Source organism: Paramisgurnus dabryanus, chromosome 23, assembly GCF_030506205.2.
Source record: "Paramisgurnus dabryanus chromosome 23, PD_genome_1.1, whole genome shotgun sequence".
In the NCBI taxonomy this organism is placed as follows: domain Eukaryota; kingdom Metazoa; phylum Chordata; class Actinopteri; order Cypriniformes; family Cobitidae; genus Paramisgurnus; species Paramisgurnus dabryanus.
This window is the reverse complement of record NC_133359.1, coordinates 13,478,277-13,498,078: the sequence shown is the minus strand read 5'-3', so window position 1 is coordinate 13,498,078 and position 19,802 is coordinate 13,478,277. Positions and strand designations below refer to the sequence as shown.

Genomic DNA, 19,802 nt, shown 5'->3' with positions numbered 1-19,802 from the left:
TATCATTATATTATAAATGCTATAATAATCTTAAATATATATTTATGTTCTGCTTATCAAATTGTGTATGGAAAAAAATGTCTGTTTTTAAAATCTAAACTTCATTTATAATGAATTCAGTTCAGCACAGGTGAAGAGAGAAAACCAGGGTAATGTTAAGTTATTTTCAGAAAACAGTAAATCTATACTGCTATACAAATAGCACATTGACTACTCTAAAATGTATCAAAATTTCATTTCTATAGTATTGTCCCTTGAGAAGATATACTTAAATAGTTGTGTGAGGGGTGTACTCAAATATTTTTGACAATAATATTAATTTGAATCAAATTTTTTTAATGGGCTTTCACATTTCTATGTCTTACTGCTTCAAGAAACCAACGTTTCATAAAAAGTGTAACTTTGGCCAAAGTAAGTGACTGATAGAAAAAATACTCAGTGAAAGCAGGAAAACTGTTTTGTCAACAAACAAGACTTTAATCGTTCATTTAATTCACAAAATTTTTGACAGACGTATGTGTGGAAAATAATTTTGAGATTTTATGTTTTACATGTCATTAACAACATTATTTACACATTATGCATGGTTTCCCGGACAGGTATTAGACTAGTACTAGACTAAAATAAATGTAAGAGCTGTCCTAACCAAAAACAACTTACACTGACATATCTTAAAATATCTCAGTGCCCTATGTTTTTCCTCAAAATGCACACAAGTAATGTTTTTAGTAAGGCATGTTTGTTTAAACAAGTTATATTTCCTAATTAAACTAAGGCCTTGTCCTGGTTTAAGATAATCCCTGTTCGGGAAACCACTCCTAAATATAATTTCAAACCAGATCTCTAACCTCATTTGGATCCATGATAAAATGAGATATTACATGCATTCCAAATAGGTTTACATTTTAATACATTTTCTGCGATGTATATTACTTATTATTTCAGACTAATCTCTTCTAATTTAAAAATTAATTCTGGGTATTTTATACCATGCTTGGATCTAAAAGGGAGAAACACAAATATGCTTGGTTGTTTGAGCCCAAAATGCTGGATTGTTATAGCTCATTGTTGAGGTTCTCCCTTTTGGACCCAACTACTGTATATGTTATAATCCAGCATTTAAATGTGATTAATATAAACTTTGTGAATGGACTCAAGAGCCTTAGACGGTTTAATAGATTGTTATGTTGACTTTTATGAGTTGAAATGTTTTGTGTATTTTTGGCAAAATGCAAATGGAAAAAAAATATTTAAAATTTAAGAGCCATTTGTTCTCAATAATACAAAATAAAAGACTTTAGTGAGATTTTCTGCCATCCATGCATACCATATTTCAAGTGCTATAATATTATTTTAATAGTGAATATGAATAAACATTAAGAAAAATGTATACTGTTTATCAACCATACTAAAATGATACAAAGCAATAATTGCTATGAATGTAATCATGAAATCAATCCAGCTACATAAAATCCAGTTTCCATTGTTACCTTTATTTGTAGCTTCAATATTTTTGTATATTGTTCTCAATAGGAATTATTACTAACATATTCCATAATGTATTTAAGACCAAGCCAGGTCTCCTCTGCAGTGGGAATGATCTGTTTGGCAGGTAGGAGGAAACCATAGAGACCGGTGTCACGCAACTCAAAAGCAAAAGAATATTTAATGCCAATGTCATAAGTCCAGTCGATGCTTCCACCACTTGCTGGGTCTAGAACGAAACATGCAGAATGAGAAAACATAAGTTTCTTAAGTATTTTACCAAGATCATTCAAGTAGGAGATGATACTTTTTATACCAGAGGACATTTAATCAGATTAAAATTTGCTGTGCTAGTTCCTTCATCATTATTTTTGGACCATTTTCACAAAAAACATCTAATTTTGATTTCAATACAGTATAAAGGCTTGAAGAGGATGTAAACCACTTACAGATAATTTTGCAGATGCTTCCAACCCTGTATCTGGTGTTGTACAGAGAACTGAGTTTACTTGCTGCAGCGGTGCCCACAGTATGCTACAATAACCCAAAACAATATGATAGTGAGATTATTTAAGTCAAGCCACGGTATAAAAAGCAGTAACTGTTTATGGATGTGAACTGGCTTACAAGCTCAGACTGATCAGGAGCATCTGTGCACGTGTAGCCGTACGGATACATTAAGAGCTGAGAGTAAGCGTGAACGGAGATGAAGGATTTAAAGTTGCCGTGGCTCTTGATGAGATCCACAATGTTTTTCACTTCGATCTCAGAGTGGGCATACGGGCCGTGGTAGGAATCAGAACAGGGATCCTTGCTGGCTCCAACCCCTAGGAAAAATGAATGTACAGATTTGTCATGTTGCAATTTGTTTACATTGCATTTATACATTTGGCAGACACATTTATTTATATTAAGTTTCAGTATGGGAATACATATACACTGTACAATTATAAGTATTCGTGTTTCTTAGCAATTGAACGCATAACCTTGGCATTGCAAGCACCATGCTTTACCAATTGTGTTACAGCAACACCTAGCATTCCAACAAGGGAAAGTAATGATATCTACATACCACCAAAGCCAGCGTCCCAGTTCCTGTTGGGGTCAACACCACGGCACGAGGAGCCAGAATTTACAGATCGAGTCTTACGCCACATACGGTTCTGAATTTAGAGCAAAAAAAAAAAAAAAACAGTAGTAATGCTTTGAAATATGATTTTGTTCTTAAAGAGATCCAAATATGAAAATGTTGTTATAATTTACAGATGTTGTTACAAATCTGTATAAATTTCTTTGTTCTGATGAACACAAAGGAAGATATTTGTAATGAAGCCAAAACAGAAGCACCATTGACTTAGGCACAAAAATACTACTATGGAAGTCAATGGTGCTCAAAAACGGTTTGGTTACAAACATTGCTCAAAATATCTTCCTTTGTGTTTAGATCAATCAAATGAGTACAGGTTTGTAACAACATGAGGGTGAGTAAACTATTTCAATAATTTTTGTGCGAACTATCCCTTTTAAAGTGCTGTAAACTATTTTATTGTTTTATTAACTTTAACTTCACCAGTTTCCGAAGAAACACCATAAAATTTTAGCAATCATGCATGCAACACTATCCCAACAAGCACTTTTCCGTTTTAAAGACAGCCAAAAAATGTTTTCTAATAAACACATAATTTTAATGTTACTTCACCTTAGCAAATTATGCTTAATAATTTAAACTTTTTTAAGTTGTGCTAAGTTGACAAAAGTCAACATTTAAAAATATTAGGTTGAACTGACTTGAAAAACCAAGTTGTTTTTAACTTTTTTGGGCTAAAACAAGGCATAATTTGGGCCCCTGTGAAAATGTAGTATATAATATATATTTTATAATATATAATATATATATATATTCGCGGTTATTTTGGCTAAAAGTGGGTTACTCAAAGCCGGACTAATATGGGTCCATAGTTAACCTAGACAGTGAAATGATGGCTGCTTGGTGGGTTTTATATATATATATATATATATATATATATATATATATATATATATATATATATATATATATATAGACGGTTTCAGCAGTAACAACATAAACAAGCGGCAGTCGTTGTCCGCACGTAACTTCCGGTAAACTCCGCTAAGAATAAAAAACAACAAAGTTCTTTAAACGTAGTTTATTTATATAACAAGCAAAAAAACAACACAATCATTCAATTTACTTAAATTATTTTTAAGGTAAGTGGTTTCAATCAATTTATTTAAGCTACATTAAAACAAAAAAATTTAATTTTATTTTTTAAAAATAAAGTTTAAATGTTTTGTTTTGAATAAAAAAAAAATTTTGTGCAATTTGTAATCACTGTTGACTTTGCTAACATGATAAAATATCACTCCTGCAAGTTAATTTTGGCAATAATGACATAAACAAATTCACGGTTATTTTGGCTAAAAGTGGGTTACTAAAAGCCGGACTAATTTGGGTCCATAGTTAACCTAGACAGTGAAATGATGGCTGCTTGGTGAGTTTTAACTATTGTTATTAAACCAAGGGCTGCTAACAGATTTTCTCATCATGACTTGAATATTCCAAAAATTAACTTACAGACAATTTAATGAAATACTTACACTGGAATGAGTGAAGGCGTATCCGTCAGGGTTGGCCACAATCAACAAGTAGACATCCATTTGGCCGAGAAGAGCCGTGACAGCGGCATCAACCCCATAGTCTGTAGCAATCTACGAAAGTATAGTTTCAGAGAGTTATAATATTTGAAATGTTTTATGTTATGTAGCATATGATCAAATCACTCACCTTGTTGGCAATCCACAATGCAGAAGCCTGACTAACCCATTCTCTGGAGTGGATTCCTGCGTCGATCCAGATTGCTGGTCGATTCACACCACCAGTGCTGAACTAAAAAAAAAAATATTTAAAACCACAAACTTGTATGGCACAGAAATCATTACATTTTTAATCTGATCATAATCATGTAATCTGCTTTTTTCAACTTTACCTTAAGGACATACATGGGGCGGTTCTCGTAAGTGTTGCCGATCTGCACTTTAGAGACCAGGTTTTGGTGACTTGTCACAAGGTCGTCCATGAAACTGTAAATCTGAAAATATTTAAAACATTCAAAGACGTTTTGTTCATCTCTTAAGCAAGAATATTGCTTTGTGTGTCATACTTCAATACTAAATTTGTGAACGCACTTCATCCAGGGAGTGATAAGCACCAAAGTTAAAGCTCTTGGTACTGCGCTCCATCGCTGCATTATTCACCATCTCTGCTTTTTCCTTATCCAGAAGATCCTGTGGTACAATACAATTTTGCAACTTACTGTTACATTACACTAATAAATAATACCCACCCACTATTGTAGCAAGTCTTATCTTTGTTTTCAGTGTGTCTCCTAAATCTCTCACCTGCACATTGTTGATCATGACTGTGAAAGGAATCTTGTTTACAGTAAGGAATCCTTTAACATTGTACAGACTGGTGCGAGGTACGCGGATATCAACAGGCAGATCTGTAGAGAGGCCATGGGACCAGAAATCCAGCTATTGGATCACAAACATACATTATCCACATATACATTATTATTTTCCATTGAAAGTTGAAACATATCAGCATCAGTTTTTGGTCTAGAGAAAAAAATATATAGTAACTGGTATGATTTAATAGTTATAGTAAAGACCTTCATACCCCCAAATGCACGTCTTCTTCCAGCTCCTTCAAAACCTTCAGGTGGTCCTCGGTTTCAGCTTGGATTCTGAGAACTTGATCTCTATTAGGAACATAGAAATCAGATTTTGTAAAAGACAAAATGAGGCTCAGATACTGATCTGTGTTAGAGAACCATTATTTAAACTAACCCATTAAAGAGATCCTCGCAGTGAACTGCGACCAAAACTGCAAAAACAGCAAGAAAGAGCTTCATGTTGTCCTGCTCTGGCCTCTGTAGTTTCCTCTCATAGCTGAGCTGCTCTTATACACTTACAGACACATGTCGAGTTCTCAGTGATATCTCATAATCAGTGCTGATGCAAGACAATGTGACTCGGAAACCAGCAGTCTATTTTTCCAGCTGTATATTGCTGCATGTTTCACAGTATTTCTAAAATTAGGGTAAAAAAGGTGTTAACTCATGTGAAAGTTTATACAACAGTCGGTTAAAGCCAGATACAGAGTTAGGCCTTATCATGTTGTCTGTGAAAGGACAAAGCTGTGCTCGGTAAAGGTTTATCTCCGGTAAACAATACAGTCATAAATATATGGGCCTGTTTGTGCCTATAAACTGAGGCTGTCAGTTTGTGCCAAAATATATTGGATTATTAGATTATTGGATTAAAATTAGTGCTGGGCAAAGATTAATCTAGATTAATCACATACAAAATAAAAGTGAGTTTTTGCATAATATATGAGTGTGTAATTATTATGTGGGCCTATATATATATATATATAAAGAAATACACACACATACATGTATACATATTATTTAAGAAACATTAACAAGTGTATATATATTTATTTAAATTTTTATATATTCTATATAATATGTAAACAAAGGATATATAAATAAAAAAAATCTGAAATGTATACATGTATGTGTGTGTGTGTGTTAAAATATAAACACATATTTTATGAAAAAACTCACTTTTATTTTGTATGCAATTAATTTAGATTAATCCCTGCCCAGCACTAATTAAAATGTAGTGTTAATATAAAATATAATTTGCATGAAAGAAAATAAATAATAGAAATGATTAAACAACTGATATTATAAAGCTATTTTAAAGTACACTCTTTAAAATAAAGGTGCTTAAAAGGGCAATTTTGGGTTTCTCATTCAGTCAAACTTTACACTGTAAACATTTAAAAGATTGATCATCTTAAAAAAATACTTTTGGTAACACCTAAAAAAAATCTACAGTTTTTCAACTTGAACATATAAGATTAAAAAAAGTCATTTTTAGGTGTTACCAACTGAAGTTTTTTTTAAAGTTGATGCAACTTTTTACTTTTTACAGTGTAAAAAAGTGTTCCTATCTTACATTTTTATAATCTGAAGAACCTTTCGTGAAACACAAATGTCCTTCAGATGTTAAAAGCTACCCTGACTATGAAAACTTTTTTGCTTTAATATTTCTATTTGCCTTCAACTACTTAAATTTATTGATAGAAACACATAAAAAACCACACCATGTAATACTTATTTTAACCTATAGAGGCCGCCACTATGTTTCACTTTCTGAAATGGATGAGGCGTAATCGTTGTTGTCAAAAATTACTACAGTCTACTATAGTAAATAATAATAATATGGTAACTTCTATAGTTTTTTATGTGAGTATTTTTATTTCCCACTCATTCTTACCTCTCAGATTGCCTTTATTTTAATGTTCTTTCATTAGTATGTTTTCTATATTATTCATTATGTATGTTACTCTCTCTGAAAGGGCTTAACAGAAGACCTGATGCTGTGTTTTCACATCATTTTATAATCTACTGACTTGTTTATCACCTTTACCTTGCTGTAGTCTTAGAATGTGTTTTATTGCAACCATTTGAAATCATTATGAAGTTTATTAAAACTATGACATTTGTAATGTTTTTATATTGCCCATTCCAATCTATTAAACCATACATGTTTACGTGTATAGCCAGGGTACCTTTTAAATGTTCTTTATAGAACCATTTAGCCAAAATGGTTCTTCTATCTGAAGCACCTTTATTTGTAACAATTGTGCTATTTAAGAAAGAAACTGATAACAAATTATTCTACGAAGACAAGAACACTGTACACTGTCAGAACAAAGGTACAAAACCGTATGCTGGGGTGGTACCTTCCATTTGGTATCTTTACAGGTGTACTGAACATAATACATAATACAACTTGTACTTTTTGGGTACATTATTACTGTACCTTAAAGGAGTAGTCCACTTTAAAGATGGGGCCCATTGACTTACCATAGTATTTTTTTCCTACTATAAAAAGTCAATGGACCCCATCTTTAAAGTGGACTACTCCTATAAGGATCTATTGTATAGCTGTTTTGAATCCCTAAAATTTTACTGGTACAAAATTGTTCCTTAAGGAACACAATATATGGGATAGTTAACCTAAAATGAAAATTCATACCTCATTCATTTACTCATCCTCATGTTGTTCTAAACCTGTACGAATGTCTTTTTTTCCTGATGAACACAAAAGAAGATGTTTTGAGAAATGATGGTAAACACACAGCAGATGTGACCATAGTAGGAAAAACTATTTTGGATAGATGATGAGCACACAGTTGACGGTACTCAATAAATGCCATCATATTTTTTTCATTCCTCAATGGTCACTTACTGCTGTGTGTTTACCATCATTTTTCAAAATATCTTCTTCATCAGAAAAAAGAAATTCATACAGGTTAAGAACAACATGAGGATGAGTAAATGATAACAGAAGTTTCATTTTAAGGTGAACTATCCCTTTAAAAAATATAATATTGTACCTTAAAAGGTACACCATTTCAATGTCTTGTATACACATTGACAATCCCAGGGACAGATAAGTTACCCTTTTCTGTCAGTGTATTATTCTAATGTAAATCACCTTATATTTCTAAGGTAAATATGTTTTGGACAAAGAAACTGACTAAAGGCAGTTTAAATGCACAACATTTATTTTTAACAGAATTCAAAGAAGATTCATTCTTTCTTTATTCTTCACAGCATCTATATTCATGGGGAGAACTGCACTCTAAAAACAAATGGTGCTAAATAGCACCAAAAGTGGTTCTTTGCTCATAATCATAGAAGAACCATTTTTGGCACCTGTGAGGCACCTGTGTAGAACCTGTGAAGCTCCTGTGTATAACCACATAGTGCTATTTAGAACCATATGTACTGCTATAGTGGTGCTACATGGTTCTACACAGGTGCTTCACCGCTGCTTTATGGCACTAAAAAGGGTTCTTCTATGATTACGAGCATAGAACCACTTTTGTTGCTATATAGCACCATTTTTTTAGAGTGACAAGTTGATTTACTTAAAATCCATACAAAGGTTAGGGGAGGGTTAATTTGGTTCAATCTTCAATTCACCTAACTTGCATGTTTTTGGCCTGTGGGAGGAAACCGGAGTACCCAGAGTAAACCCATGCTGACACAGGGAGAACATGCGAAGTCCACACAAAAAAGGCCACCTGACCTATAACCGGGGCTCGAACCAGGAGACCTTCTTGCTGTGATTTTTTTTAAAGAGAGATTACTAAAATGCAGGTGTAATTTTAAATTATACGTTTTTTACATCATTAACATTCTTATAATTTGTTACAAATATGCATCTTCTGGGAACTTATTAAGACATCCGTAAATTATTCTTAAAGTTTATCACAAACATATTCCATGATGTATTTGATAGCAAGCCAGGTCTCTTTTGAAGTTGAAACGATTTGGTCGGCAGGCAAGAGGAATCCGTGTTTGCCAGTGTCACGCAGCTCAAACGCATAGGAATATTTGATGCCACGATTGTAAGCCCAGTCAATACTTGCACCACTAGCTTGCTCTGTAATACAACACACAAACATTAGTTTTTTACAACTGGTTACATGCATTTCCCATAGGGAAAAGAATCAATATCACTCACACTTTTTGAAAAATATGCTGTGAATTTTTTTTGAATAATTTTTTTATCAAAATTTGTTGTGTCAACTCTCACTCTTTTCTACCTGCTATTAATTGGGTTTAGTGCTTTTATGGAATTGGAGTTGCTATTGCTATACATATTTAAAGGCGTGCAAAGATGGGTGGTATTTGTAATTATACACTGCAAAAAATGATTTTCAAGAAAAAAAAATCTTAATATTTTTGTCTTGTTTTCAGTAAATAAGATGCTTTTTCTTGATGAGCAAAATGACCCAAGAAAATAAGTTTTTTTTTACATTTTAAATTTAAGTGACATAAAACAAGCAAAAAAATCTGCCAATGGTGTAAGCAATTTTTCTTGAATTTGTCTTGCATTTAGTGTTTAAGAAAAATGTTCAAGATTTTTTTTGCTTACCGCATTAGCAGATTTTTTTGCTAGTTTTATGCACAAAATCACTTAAAGGAACAGTATGTAAGATTGTGGCCAAAACTGGTATTGCAATAACAAAACTTGTGGCTAAAACTGGTACTGCAATCACCCAACTGGTGGCCAATACACAACATGACAACATAAACATCAGTTGAGGGCTGCAACTCCACTTTTTAAATGACAATATCCTGGCCGGACCACTGTTGTCAGTGATATACGTATTTGAAATGAAAATGATTTCTTAATGTCTAGTGACATATCAGGGCCATTTTATGATTAATTGATATACATTTCTTACATAAATTCCTTTAAATTTGATATTTTTGGTGTAAAAACTAGACTTATTTTCTTGGGTCATTTTGTTCATCAAGAAAAGCATCTTAATTTAAGAATTTATTGATATTTTAACTGAAAACAAGACAAAAATACTAAGAGCATTTTTTCTTGAAAATCATTTTTTTGCAGTGTATGTAGTGTGGGCCGGTTTGGGCCAAAATGCCAGGGCCGAATTTTTGTCCCAGTCCAGCCCTGTATCAAAGTAATGACAAAATAATTCAGTTTAGTCCACAGTCAAAGAAAATCTGAAGAGTTTTAAAAAAGTGGCCTAGGTATTAAACAATTTACATAACCAATACTAAAACAGTACTGAGGACAAAACATTAGTTGTGATTTTTTAACCTGTTGAGAACCTGTGAAAAGCTTTAACAGACTGTGTGATCTACACAATATGGACATTTTAATTTCAAAAGTAATTATGACCAGCAGCTGGGTTTACCAGTGCGCTGACTTACCTATAGTGCTGAAGATATTTCCAACTTTGTAGACAGTGCCATGCCAAGAGTTTAGTGCTTTGCTTGCAGATAGAGCAACATTGTGCTACACACAAACACACACACACACAAAAATGAGACTCTAATGTAACGTAAAAAGAAAACATATAAAGGGTTATGAAAGCAGATTGACTTACAAGTTCACTTTTGTCAGGAGTGTCTGTTCCAGTATAACCGTAAGGATACATAAGGAGCTGTTTGTATGAGTGAAGAGTAATGAAAGATTTAAAGTTGTCATGGTTCACAATAAAATCTGCCATATTTTTCCCTTCAATCTCAGAGTTAGCAGAAGGGCCGCGGTAGTCTTCATCGCAGGGATTGTCACTGGCACCAGGAGCTAGGAGAAAATATGCATGGACACACTAAAAGTTACCTAAAATTGAGAACCCCCTAAATTTTGACCCAAAATTGCGATATGTTGTCCTGATAATAGATTATTTTTCATTTCAATTAGATATAATGAGAATATTGTCGTACCCCCAAATTCAGCATCCCAGTTCCGATTGATGTCAACGCCACGACATTTGGGGTCAGAGGTCACAGAACGGTTTTTACGCCAAAACCGGTAAAATTCCTGATTAAAAATATATTAGAAATGTCATAAAAACTTTTTTGAAAGATTTTTGTTCTCATTGAAATGAATTACATTAGCTTACATTTGGGGAGGTGTGGGAGAAGACGTATCCATCGGGGTTTGCCACAATCAGCATGTAGATATCCATTACACCCAGGATTTTAGGCACAGGGGCACGATTACTTGCAAAGTCTGTGGCAATCTAGAGATGTAAAAGAATCTGATTAGAAGGTTTCAAAGATGGTAAACAGCTAGTTTGTACTTTCTTTTCTTGCCTTTTTTTTTTAGTTTTTTTTTAACATGTTTTTGAGTTCATACTGCACATAAGATCACCTCACAGGAAGAATCTATAAGTATCCGTTATTATTAAAGATTATTTAAATGACATAATAACCATGATTAATGCCTTTTAACTGCATAAAATAATAAATAATAATTCAGGTTTATGCCATAAACTTGGTAACTTCTCACACATTCAAAACATTTTTGCAAATAAAAATACTTTTACAGAAAATAATGAGTACACCTACATAAAAAAACCGCTCTATGACTTATAACCAAGTACTAAATCAATAAGTCTACCACAATCTCATTCACCTGGTTGGCAATCCACACTGCAGTTGCATGGGAAACCCATTCTCTGGAATGGATTCCAGCGTCAATCCAGATCGCTGGTTTTCCCTCTCCACCTGTGCTGAACTAGATTCATTGTAAATATTTTATACCAGACAGTTCTACATAGATATTTACATTGAATAAATTGAAATCTGTGTTTATTTACCTTGAGAACATACATGGGGCGGTTCTCATAAGAGTTGCCGATTTGCACTTTAGAGACCAGATTTTGGTGGCTATTAACAAGGTTGTCCATAAAACTGTAAATCTAAAGTCATTAAAAATATTCAGACTATCTCACAGATGCACAATATCATACATTTGATATGGAAATTGCTTATTTGTGTGCCATTTCATAATACTATACAGTGTGTGTACTTACTTCATCCAGGGTGTGATAAGCAGCAAAGTTAAAGATTTTGGTGCTACGCTCCATAGCTGCATTCCTCTCCATCTCAGCTTTCTCCTTATCCAGAAGTTCCTGAGACAAAGTAAAACATTGTATGTTAATAATATATTCTGCTATAAATTACATTACAAGGTACATTGTAGTTAAACTGGTAAAAAATAAATATGATGCGATTTCCCATGTTCGGATCTTCTACAAATTCTGCATGGCTGAATAACTTTTATGTCGTTTGATTTTTTGTTTTTTTAACCCTCACCTGCACATTGTTGATCATGACTGTGAAAGGGACCTTGTTTTCAGCGAGTAAGTCTTTGACAGCGTGCAGACTGGCGTGAGGCACGCGGATATCAACAGGCAGAGCAGTAGAGATGCCATGGGTCCAGAAATCCAGCTACAGAATCACAAATTATATTACATAACATGCATGAATGTAATTTAAATAAATAAGCTGAAATGTCAGCATCATTGGTTAATTAGCTGTAAGGAGCATCCTAGTTTATTTCAATAAACAAAATTTTGTCTGGCAAAATTTTCTTGAGCTATTTTAATACATAAACCAGGGGTCTCCAACGTGGTGCCCACACAGAGCCTGGAGGTGCCCGCCAAAGTACATTCTATTAATAGTCTCAATATAAATATTTATTTATTACATATTTCAAAGCTTGGCTTAGTTTACGTATGTTAATCTTTTAAACAATATTAAAACATATCAACAAGTAAAATAAATAAAAAAATCGACATGTAAACCAAGAAAGTTTTGTGTAGACTATCAAAAAGTAGCCCTCAAGATTGTTTTATCCATTGTGGTAGCCCTTGCTCACAAAAGGTTGGAGACCCCTGGTATAAACTAAAGATAATATATAAAATAAATCTATTCAAGTAATCCATCACCTGTAACTAACCAAACACATATGGTACACTGTTTAACAGGTTAAAACATAGTCATACCCGTCGGTCCGTTTTAAGCTCTTTCAGAACCTCAAGGTGGTCCGCAGTTTTGGCATGGATTCGGAGAACTTGGTCTCTATCAAGAAAAAAATATATATATAGTCACGTCATTTAAAAATGTATGATGTTTATCAATTATGGCCTTTAAAACATATAAGTGACATATTGTACAGCATATGTAATATCTCAACTATTGATGAACTTACCCATTACAGAGTTCATTGCAGTAAACTGCGACCAAAAGCGTGAAGATAGCTCGATACAGCCTCATGTTCTTCTGTTCATGATATGATCTCCGCTGTGTTTATTCTTCACCTCTGTTTTGCTCGTACAGCAGTTATATCCAGCCCAAGTGCTGATGCAAGTTAATATGACTTGGCAACAACCAATCTTTTAATGTGTACTTGTTTCAGCTGGACATTGCAGCATGTTTCTCAGTGACTCTTAAAGGGGACACATCATGAAAATCAGACTTTTTCCATGTTTAAGTGCTATAATTGGGTTCCTGGTGCTTCTATCAACCTATAGAAAATGTGAAAAAGATCAACCCAAAGATCAACCCCAAAATGCTAAACCATTCTCTGCAAGCTTGTGAAAAAATAGGTTATTGAAATTTCTCCCCCTTGTGATGTCAAAAGGGGATAATACCGCACCTTAATCTGCACTATCCAACCACACAGCACTGCCATTCAGTGTAGAGATCAAATCATTTGCATTGTAAAGGACACACCCAAAAACAGCACATTTTGCTCACACCTACAAAGTGTCAATTTTAATATGCAATAATAAATTATCTATATGATATTTTAAGCTAGAACTTCACATACGCACTCTGGGGACACCAAAGTGTTTTTGACATCTATAGAATAGTCTTGTGAAATGTTCTCTCTAACTTAAACTGTTGGAAAGGTTTGACCTTGTCTGACAATTCACATAACATTTTCACCCAGCTACAAATTACTGTACTTAAAAATGTGAAAGTGACAGAATTATTTTTGAGTAGTTGACTACTTAGTAAACCCTAAACATGCGGGCTGCGAAGACCGTTCCACTTATGACATCAAAGTATCGCGCGAGCGCTTCGAACGCACAACATGTAGCGAGACTTAAAATATGACGCGCTTCAAATCACGTGACTGATCCAGGTCTGTCAGCTGACGCTAGACGGAACTAACGTAGTACTGCTTGTCTCAGTAATACTCGAATGCGATTTAGTTTATATTTATCTTTCTTGTTATAAATCTGTCTTCATATCTAAGTCATTACCTTTGTAAACGCGTACCATAAAAACTTCAACTATGGCGCTTAGCGATGCAGACGTACAGAAGCAGGTAAGCCCACTGCTTCATAAGTTTATAAACTTACTTAGGAAGTAATATTTTTTTAATAAACTGTTATGGTTTAGAGGAGACAAGCATATTAGGAAGCCTTGTTATTATGATATAATCGTTATTTGATTACTCTGATGGTCTTTTTTGTACTTTTTTAGTGTTTTAGGTTTTGTTATGTATTAACCCGTTTTATTTAAATTTTGAGAGGCACAAAGGTAGTTTTTTATGTTTTAGGGTGGAAGAAAACAAAGTATTTTGTGGATCTTTTGAAAAGTTTCCCAATAACAAAATATTTAGGTTATAACTTTTTATTAATATTTGTCAAGTGATTGGCTTCATTAAACGCATTCTGTAAACTTTAATACGGTCAATCACGTGACCAAGTCATAGGAGAGTCCAAAAGAGGAACTTCTGTCCTGAATGATGTCCAACACGGCTTCATGGACTTTCCTAGCTGCACTGATGTAACATTGATGTAACATTTGTTTCAGTCTCATTTCCCTACCAGTTTTTACCATTATTTGCTTTTTATTAATATATTTTTATATTAAATGACATAATCTGAAAAGGTTTATGGGGCTTGAGATATATTTGGATGTATTTTCTATTAATCTTAAATTCACTCACCTTGCTGTTGTATTTCTGCCATCTACTATTTTGCATAACTATACCTTCTGGCTATAATATATCCAGCTTTCATTATCACAACACTAAAATGCATTGCAGCTGCAAGATTGGCCATGTTAACTGCTCTTTTTGTACACTTACACACTTCTGATTTCTCAATGTGTCATTCACACGCACTTGTCTCTTTCTTTAGATCAAACACATGATGGCCTTTATTGAGCAAGAAGCCAATGAAAAGGCAGAGGAGATTGATGCCAAGGTAATGTGTTTTGCCGATGATACTTAAGGAAAATGTATGTTTTTTTAAAGATTTTGTATCATCTATTTGGAAATTTATTTGCTCACAGGCAGAGGAAGAGTTTAATATTGAAAAGGGACGACTGGTACAGACCCAGAGGTTGAAAATTATGGAGTATTATGAGAAGAAAGAGAAACAGATTGACCAACAGAAAAAAATGTGAGTTTGTCTTTTTGGTTTTTTAAATGAATAACATAAGTTATTTGTCTGAATATATATTCAGTTTCCATTCCAATCCCCAGCCAGATGTCTAATTTGCTGAACCAGGCCAGACTGAAGGTGCTTAAAGCCCGTGATGATATGATTAAGGTACGATGATTTTAGTCATACACTTATGGCTTTGACATGTGACAATGTCTATGAAATCCAGGTTATCTAATCTAATTATGAGATTAGGAGCATCAAAGTTTGATTTAAAGGATTAGTCCATTTTCTTAAAAAATGAATCCAGATAATTTACTCACCACCATGTCATCCAAAATGTTGATGTCTTTCTTTATTCAGTGGAGAAGGAATTATGTTTCTTGAGGAATTTTTCTCATTTTAATGGACTTTAATGGACCCCAACACTTAACAGTTTTTTTAAACGGAGTTTCAAAGGACTCTAAACGATCCCAAATGAGGCAAAAGGGTCTTATCTAGCGAAACGATTGTCATTTTTGACAAGAAAAAAAAATGCACTATTAATCCACAACTTCTCTTCTATCTCCATTCCTGTGATGCGCCAGCGCAACCTCATGTAATTGCGTAGTGACGTGGAAAGGTCACGTGTTACATATATGAAATGCACATTTGCGGACCATTTTAAACAATAAACTGACACAAAGACATTAATTTGTATCATTCCACATACAATAACGTCAGAACGGTCCTCCACACTTGTAAACACTGGGGCGTAGTTTCGCATACATCATTCCTGACCTCTTGACGTGATGACGTATTGCGTGAGGTCGCGCTGGCGCATCACAGGACCGGAGACTGCATATTTTTTATTTTTCTTGTCAAAAATGACAATCGTTTCGCTAGATAAGACCCTTTTGCCTCGTTTGGGATCGTTTAGAGTCCTTTGAAACTCAGTTGAAAAAAACTGTTAAGTGTTGAGTTAAATGTTAAGTGTTGGGGTCCATTAAAGTGAGAAAAATCCTGGAATGTTTTCCTCCAAAAACATAATTCTTCTCGACTGAATGAAGAAAGGCATCAACATTTTGGATGACATGATGGTGAGAAAATTTTTTGGATTTTTTTTAAGAAAGTTGACTAATCCTTTAAGGCATTGATTTCAATCGCTTCATCCATTTTAAAGAGATCAAGGTTATATTTTCACAGAATGTTCTTTACATTATGTCTTGACATTTTATAGATAACAAAAATATTACTTAGCTTGGTTTTCACAGGCAGGGTCACATATGATAACTTGAAACTGAATCCCATACTCATCGAATTAATTTTAACTTTTGTCTAATGCTTGTGATTTGTTGTAGGATCTTCTTAATGAGGCACAACAACGGTTGGCCAACATTGCCAAAGACCCAAATCACTACAAATCACTACTGGAGGGTCTTGTGTTACAGGTCACTTATTTCTGTTTAGTACTGTAGATTCTTAAATTGATTTTTTCTTGATGTTAACTTTTAATGCAATCATTATTTTGTATGTTTGATGTTAAGATTTCTGATACTTTTTAATATGAACCATATTTGATCTCAAAAGATCAAATAATATGATTTAAACACACATTATCTCAACAGGGATTTTATCAGTTGCTGGAGCCCAAAGTTATTATCCGCTGTAGAAAGGCAGATGTTGCATTGGTGCAGGTAAATTCAAGTGTTCACATTTTAAAGGGATACTTCGTGTTCACACAAAAATGAAGAACTTGCTCTCATGTTGTTACAAATCTATATCAATTTCTATGTTCTGATAAACACAAAGGAAAATATTTTGTAACCAAACAGTTTATAAACCCCATTTACTTCCATGGTATTCTTTTTTCCTGCTATAGAAGTGAATGGGGATCATCATCCGTTTATGGTTTTATAAAAGGTTTAGATATCGGTATTGTCTGTTATTACAGGCGGCCGTCCAGAAGAACATTCCCATCTACAAAGGAGCTATCAAGAGTAACATCGAAGTGCGCATTGATGAGAATAATTTCCTGCCACCTAGCATGTAAGATCTTACCCCGTTTATTTAATTGAAAACTTTCCCTATATAATCTTTATGAAAACTTTGTTAATTTTGTTTGTGCTTGGCATGCTCAGTTCAGGAGGTATTGAGGTCTACAACGCTGATGGCAAGATCAAGGTATCCAACACATTGGAAAGTAGACTAGACCTTCTGGCTCAACAGGTAAGATAATGATAGGGACAGAACTACTATTAAAAAGCACCCATGTTCAGTTGATATGCGATAATGTAACTGGAAACCAAACGGTTTGAAGAACAGGACAATACATGAGAAAAGTAGCATTACAAATTGGACAAATACTTGTTGGTTCTTTTTTATTATTAAGTTTATTGTTGTGAACTTTGTTCATTCATCATGACCATGTATTTCTCATCTTTATTCTGTTACAGATGATGCCTGAGATCAGAGTAAATCTGTTTGGCGTTAACCAAAACCGCAAGTTTTTGGATTAAGAGACTGTGCTGTTACCAAGATGTGTCCTTAAGAGAATGCAGGAATTCAGAAGACTGGCGAAGATATTGAAGGTCTGGTGAAATATACCGGGTTTCTAAAGTGGGAAAACTGTAAATTAAAGCAGTTCTGTAAATTAAAGGGACGGTTCATTGATAAATGAAAATTCGATCATTTAGTCACCCTCACGTTGTTCCAAACTGGTGGAAGGAAGATATTTTAAAGCATATTTGTTACCAAGCAAATCTGGTGCACCAATAACTTCTGCAGTAGATTAAAAAAATACTATGGAAGTGAATGGTGCCCCAGATCGGTTTGGTTATTAACATTTTTCAAAATATCTACATTTGCGTTCAAGGGTCAGTAAATGATGACAGAATTTTTATTTTTCATTAAACTATCCCTTTAAGTGATTTTTGTGTTTGTGAATTTTCTTTCTGGAGAAAAACACCAAAGACATTTCTTTATTAAATGTTTATGATGTACTTCTGTAATGACTTTTAAATTTTCCTTTTCACCTGGAAAGTTGGGTATACCTGCTAAAAGTTTAATCCAGCCTAAGCTGGTAAACTGGTCTCGTAGCCTGGCCAAGTTTTACAGCTCATTTGTTTTTGTGGATTTAGAGGCATTTTGAGGATTGGTCTACTTGGAGCCTAGCTGACTGACCATCCAAAAACCTAATGGGGGGATGCTTGGTATAGGTGAAACCAGCTAAACACCTTAAGCTGGTTTAGACCGTTTCAAAACGGATATGTTCATTAAAACGTAGTCCTGACATTTAATCTAGTCTGTACAAAAAGCACTCAGGAATGTACATTGTCTCATGCTGCTTTTTGTGAGCTAAACTGGTTTGCCAGTGAAAAACCTCAATCGGTATGTCTGAAATATGTGGATTTATGCTTTATACACCTGTATACATCTAAATGCTTTTACCTGTTTCCAGTTTCTTGTGTTGCATTATACTACAGAAAAATAAATCAGATTATTTTATATTTTGAAGCACTTCTGTGAGGATTGGAAATAAAATGTCTTTCTCCAGAGATGGTAGCGCACCCCAACACACATTTACAAAGAAAACACTTTGCATAGTATGTTCCAATAATGAATCTTATTTGCTTCATTATACTTTATCCTCGGTACGTGAGAGAAAGCAGATAAAGTAGCTCAATGCTTAAGCAAACGATCAAAATGAAATCAAACATGAAGCTCTCTTGTGGAAATTCAACATAAGATGCGAATTGCATCAGTTGCAAGTGGACAATCAAATGTTTTGCATAGTCAAATTACTCCAGATGACGTTTTCAGGGAACCCATTACATACAAAAGCATTTTAACGAACATTTTATTAAGCAAAAAAGATTATCTCTAGTCTGCAACATGCATATTTAATGTAAATATTTTCCCAGTATTTTATATTGAAGCACACTTAATAAATTCTGGATAGAACAGTGCTGTAATTACTCTTACTGATACTTTTAAGAGATTTTTGTTTATTTCGAAATGTTAAAGGGGACATGTCACAAGATTTGTTTTAAGATGTCAAATACATCTTTGTTGTCCCAAGAGTACGTATGTGAAGTTTAAACTCAAAATACCCCACAGATCATTTATTATAGCATGTTAACATTGGTAATTTGTAGGTGTGAGCAAAAATGTGCTATTTTTGGGTGTGTCCTTTTAAATGCAAATGAGCTGATCTCTGCACTAAATGGCAGTGCTGTGGTTGGATAGTGCAGAATAAGGGGCAATATTATCCCCTTCTGACATCACAAGGAGAGCCAAATTTCAATGACCTATTTTTTCAGAAGCTTGCAAAGAATGGTTTACCAAAACTAAGTTACTGGATTAATCTTTTACACACTTTCTAAGTTGATAGAAGCACTGGGGACCCAATTATAGCACTTAAACATATAAAAAGTCAGATTTTCATGATATTCCCCCTTTCAAATAAATGAACCAATAAGTTTTTCTTTTTAACTTCCTTTAA

The 19,802-nt window shown here is 33.9% G+C and overlaps 3 protein-coding genes across 3 annotated transcripts; 1 reads left to right on the top strand and 2 right to left on the bottom strand.

Annotated features, from left to right (window-relative positions):
• Positions 1-1,472: 1,472 nt before the first annotated feature.
• On the bottom strand, positions 1,473-5,514 carry LOC135781305 (carboxypeptidase A2-like). The gene is made up of 11 exons (XM_065291720.1): positions 5,356-5,514; positions 5,186-5,267; positions 4,906-5,040; positions 4,693-4,791; positions 4,494-4,595; positions 4,292-4,393; positions 4,105-4,215; positions 2,558-2,648; positions 2,113-2,312; positions 1,935-2,019; positions 1,473-1,714 (listed from the first exon to the last, which is right to left on the bottom strand). Exons 1-11 carry the CDS (start codon positions 5,418-5,420, stop codon positions 1,527-1,529), a joined length of 1,260 nt encoding a protein of 419 aa, XP_065147792.1. The 5' UTR covers positions 5,421-5,514; the 3' UTR covers positions 1,473-1,526.
• A 2,620-nt stretch (positions 5,515-8,134) lies between these two features.
• cpa2 (carboxypeptidase A2 (pancreatic)) lies at positions 8,135-13,288 on the bottom strand. Its single transcript, XM_065291721.1, has 11 exons — positions 13,129-13,288; positions 12,923-12,998; positions 12,231-12,365; positions 11,948-12,046; positions 11,732-11,833; positions 11,548-11,649; positions 11,033-11,152; positions 10,854-10,950; positions 10,514-10,713; positions 10,338-10,422; positions 8,135-9,036 (listed from the first exon to the last, which is right to left on the bottom strand). Exons 1-11 carry the CDS (start codon positions 13,191-13,193, stop codon positions 8,852-8,854), a joined length of 1,266 nt encoding a protein of 421 aa, XP_065147793.1. The 5' UTR covers positions 13,194-13,288; the 3' UTR covers positions 8,135-8,851.
• Positions 13,289-14,055: 767 nt separating this feature from the next.
• On the top strand, positions 14,056-18,817 carry atp6v1e1a (ATPase H+ transporting V1 subunit E1a). The gene is made up of 9 exons (XM_065273509.2): positions 14,056-14,253; positions 15,074-15,139; positions 15,228-15,337; positions 15,421-15,487; positions 16,660-16,749; positions 16,927-16,995; positions 17,253-17,347; positions 17,440-17,527; positions 17,755-18,817. Exons 1-9 carry the CDS (start codon positions 14,221-14,223, stop codon positions 17,815-17,817), a joined length of 681 nt encoding a protein of 226 aa, XP_065129581.2. The 5' UTR covers positions 14,056-14,220; the 3' UTR covers positions 17,818-18,817.
• The last annotated feature ends 985 nt before the right edge of the window (positions 18,818-19,802 follow it).

What these genes read in the sequence shown, in the direction of transcription:
- atp6v1e1a (XM_065273509.2), top strand. Translation starts at nt 14,221, where the DNA reads ATGGCGCTTAGCGATGCAGACGTACAGAAGCAG. An exon ending in CAGAGGAGATTGATGCCAAG is followed by an intron (nt 15,140 to 15,227) that starts GTAATGTGTTTT and finishes ATTTGCTCACAG; the next exon opens with GCAGAGGAAGAGTTTAATAT. An exon ending in TAGACCTTCTGGCTCAACAG is followed by an intron (nt 17,528 to 17,754) that starts GTAAGATAATGA and finishes ATTCTGTTACAG; the next exon opens with ATGATGCCTGAGATCAGAGT.
- cpa2 (XM_065291721.1), bottom strand. Translation starts at nt 13,193, where the DNA reads ATGAGGCTGTATCGAGCTATCTTCACGCTTTTGGTCGCAGTTTACTGC. An exon ending in TCTCCCACACCTCCCCAAAT is followed by an intron (nt 10,951 to 11,032) that starts GTAAGCTAATGT and finishes ATTTTTAATCAG; the next exon opens with GAATTTTACCGGTTTTGGCG. An exon ending in CTGGGATGCTGAATTTGGGG is followed by an intron (nt 10,714 to 10,853) that starts GTACGACAATAT and finishes ATTTTCTCCTAG; the next exon opens with CTCCTGGTGCCAGTGACAAT.
- LOC135781305 (XM_065291720.1), bottom strand. Translation starts at nt 5,420, where the DNA reads ATGAAGCTCTTTCTTGCTGTTTTTGCAGTTTTGGTCGCAGTTCACTGC. An exon ending in AAGAAGACGTGCATTTGGGG is followed by an intron (nt 5,041 to 5,185) that starts GTATGAAGGTCT and finishes GTGATCCAATAG; the next exon opens with CTGGATTTCTGGTCCCATGG. An exon ending in CATTGTGGATTGCCAACAAG is followed by an intron (nt 4,216 to 4,291) that starts GTGAGTGATTTG and finishes ATACTTTCGTAG; the next exon opens with ATTGCTACAGACTATGGGGT.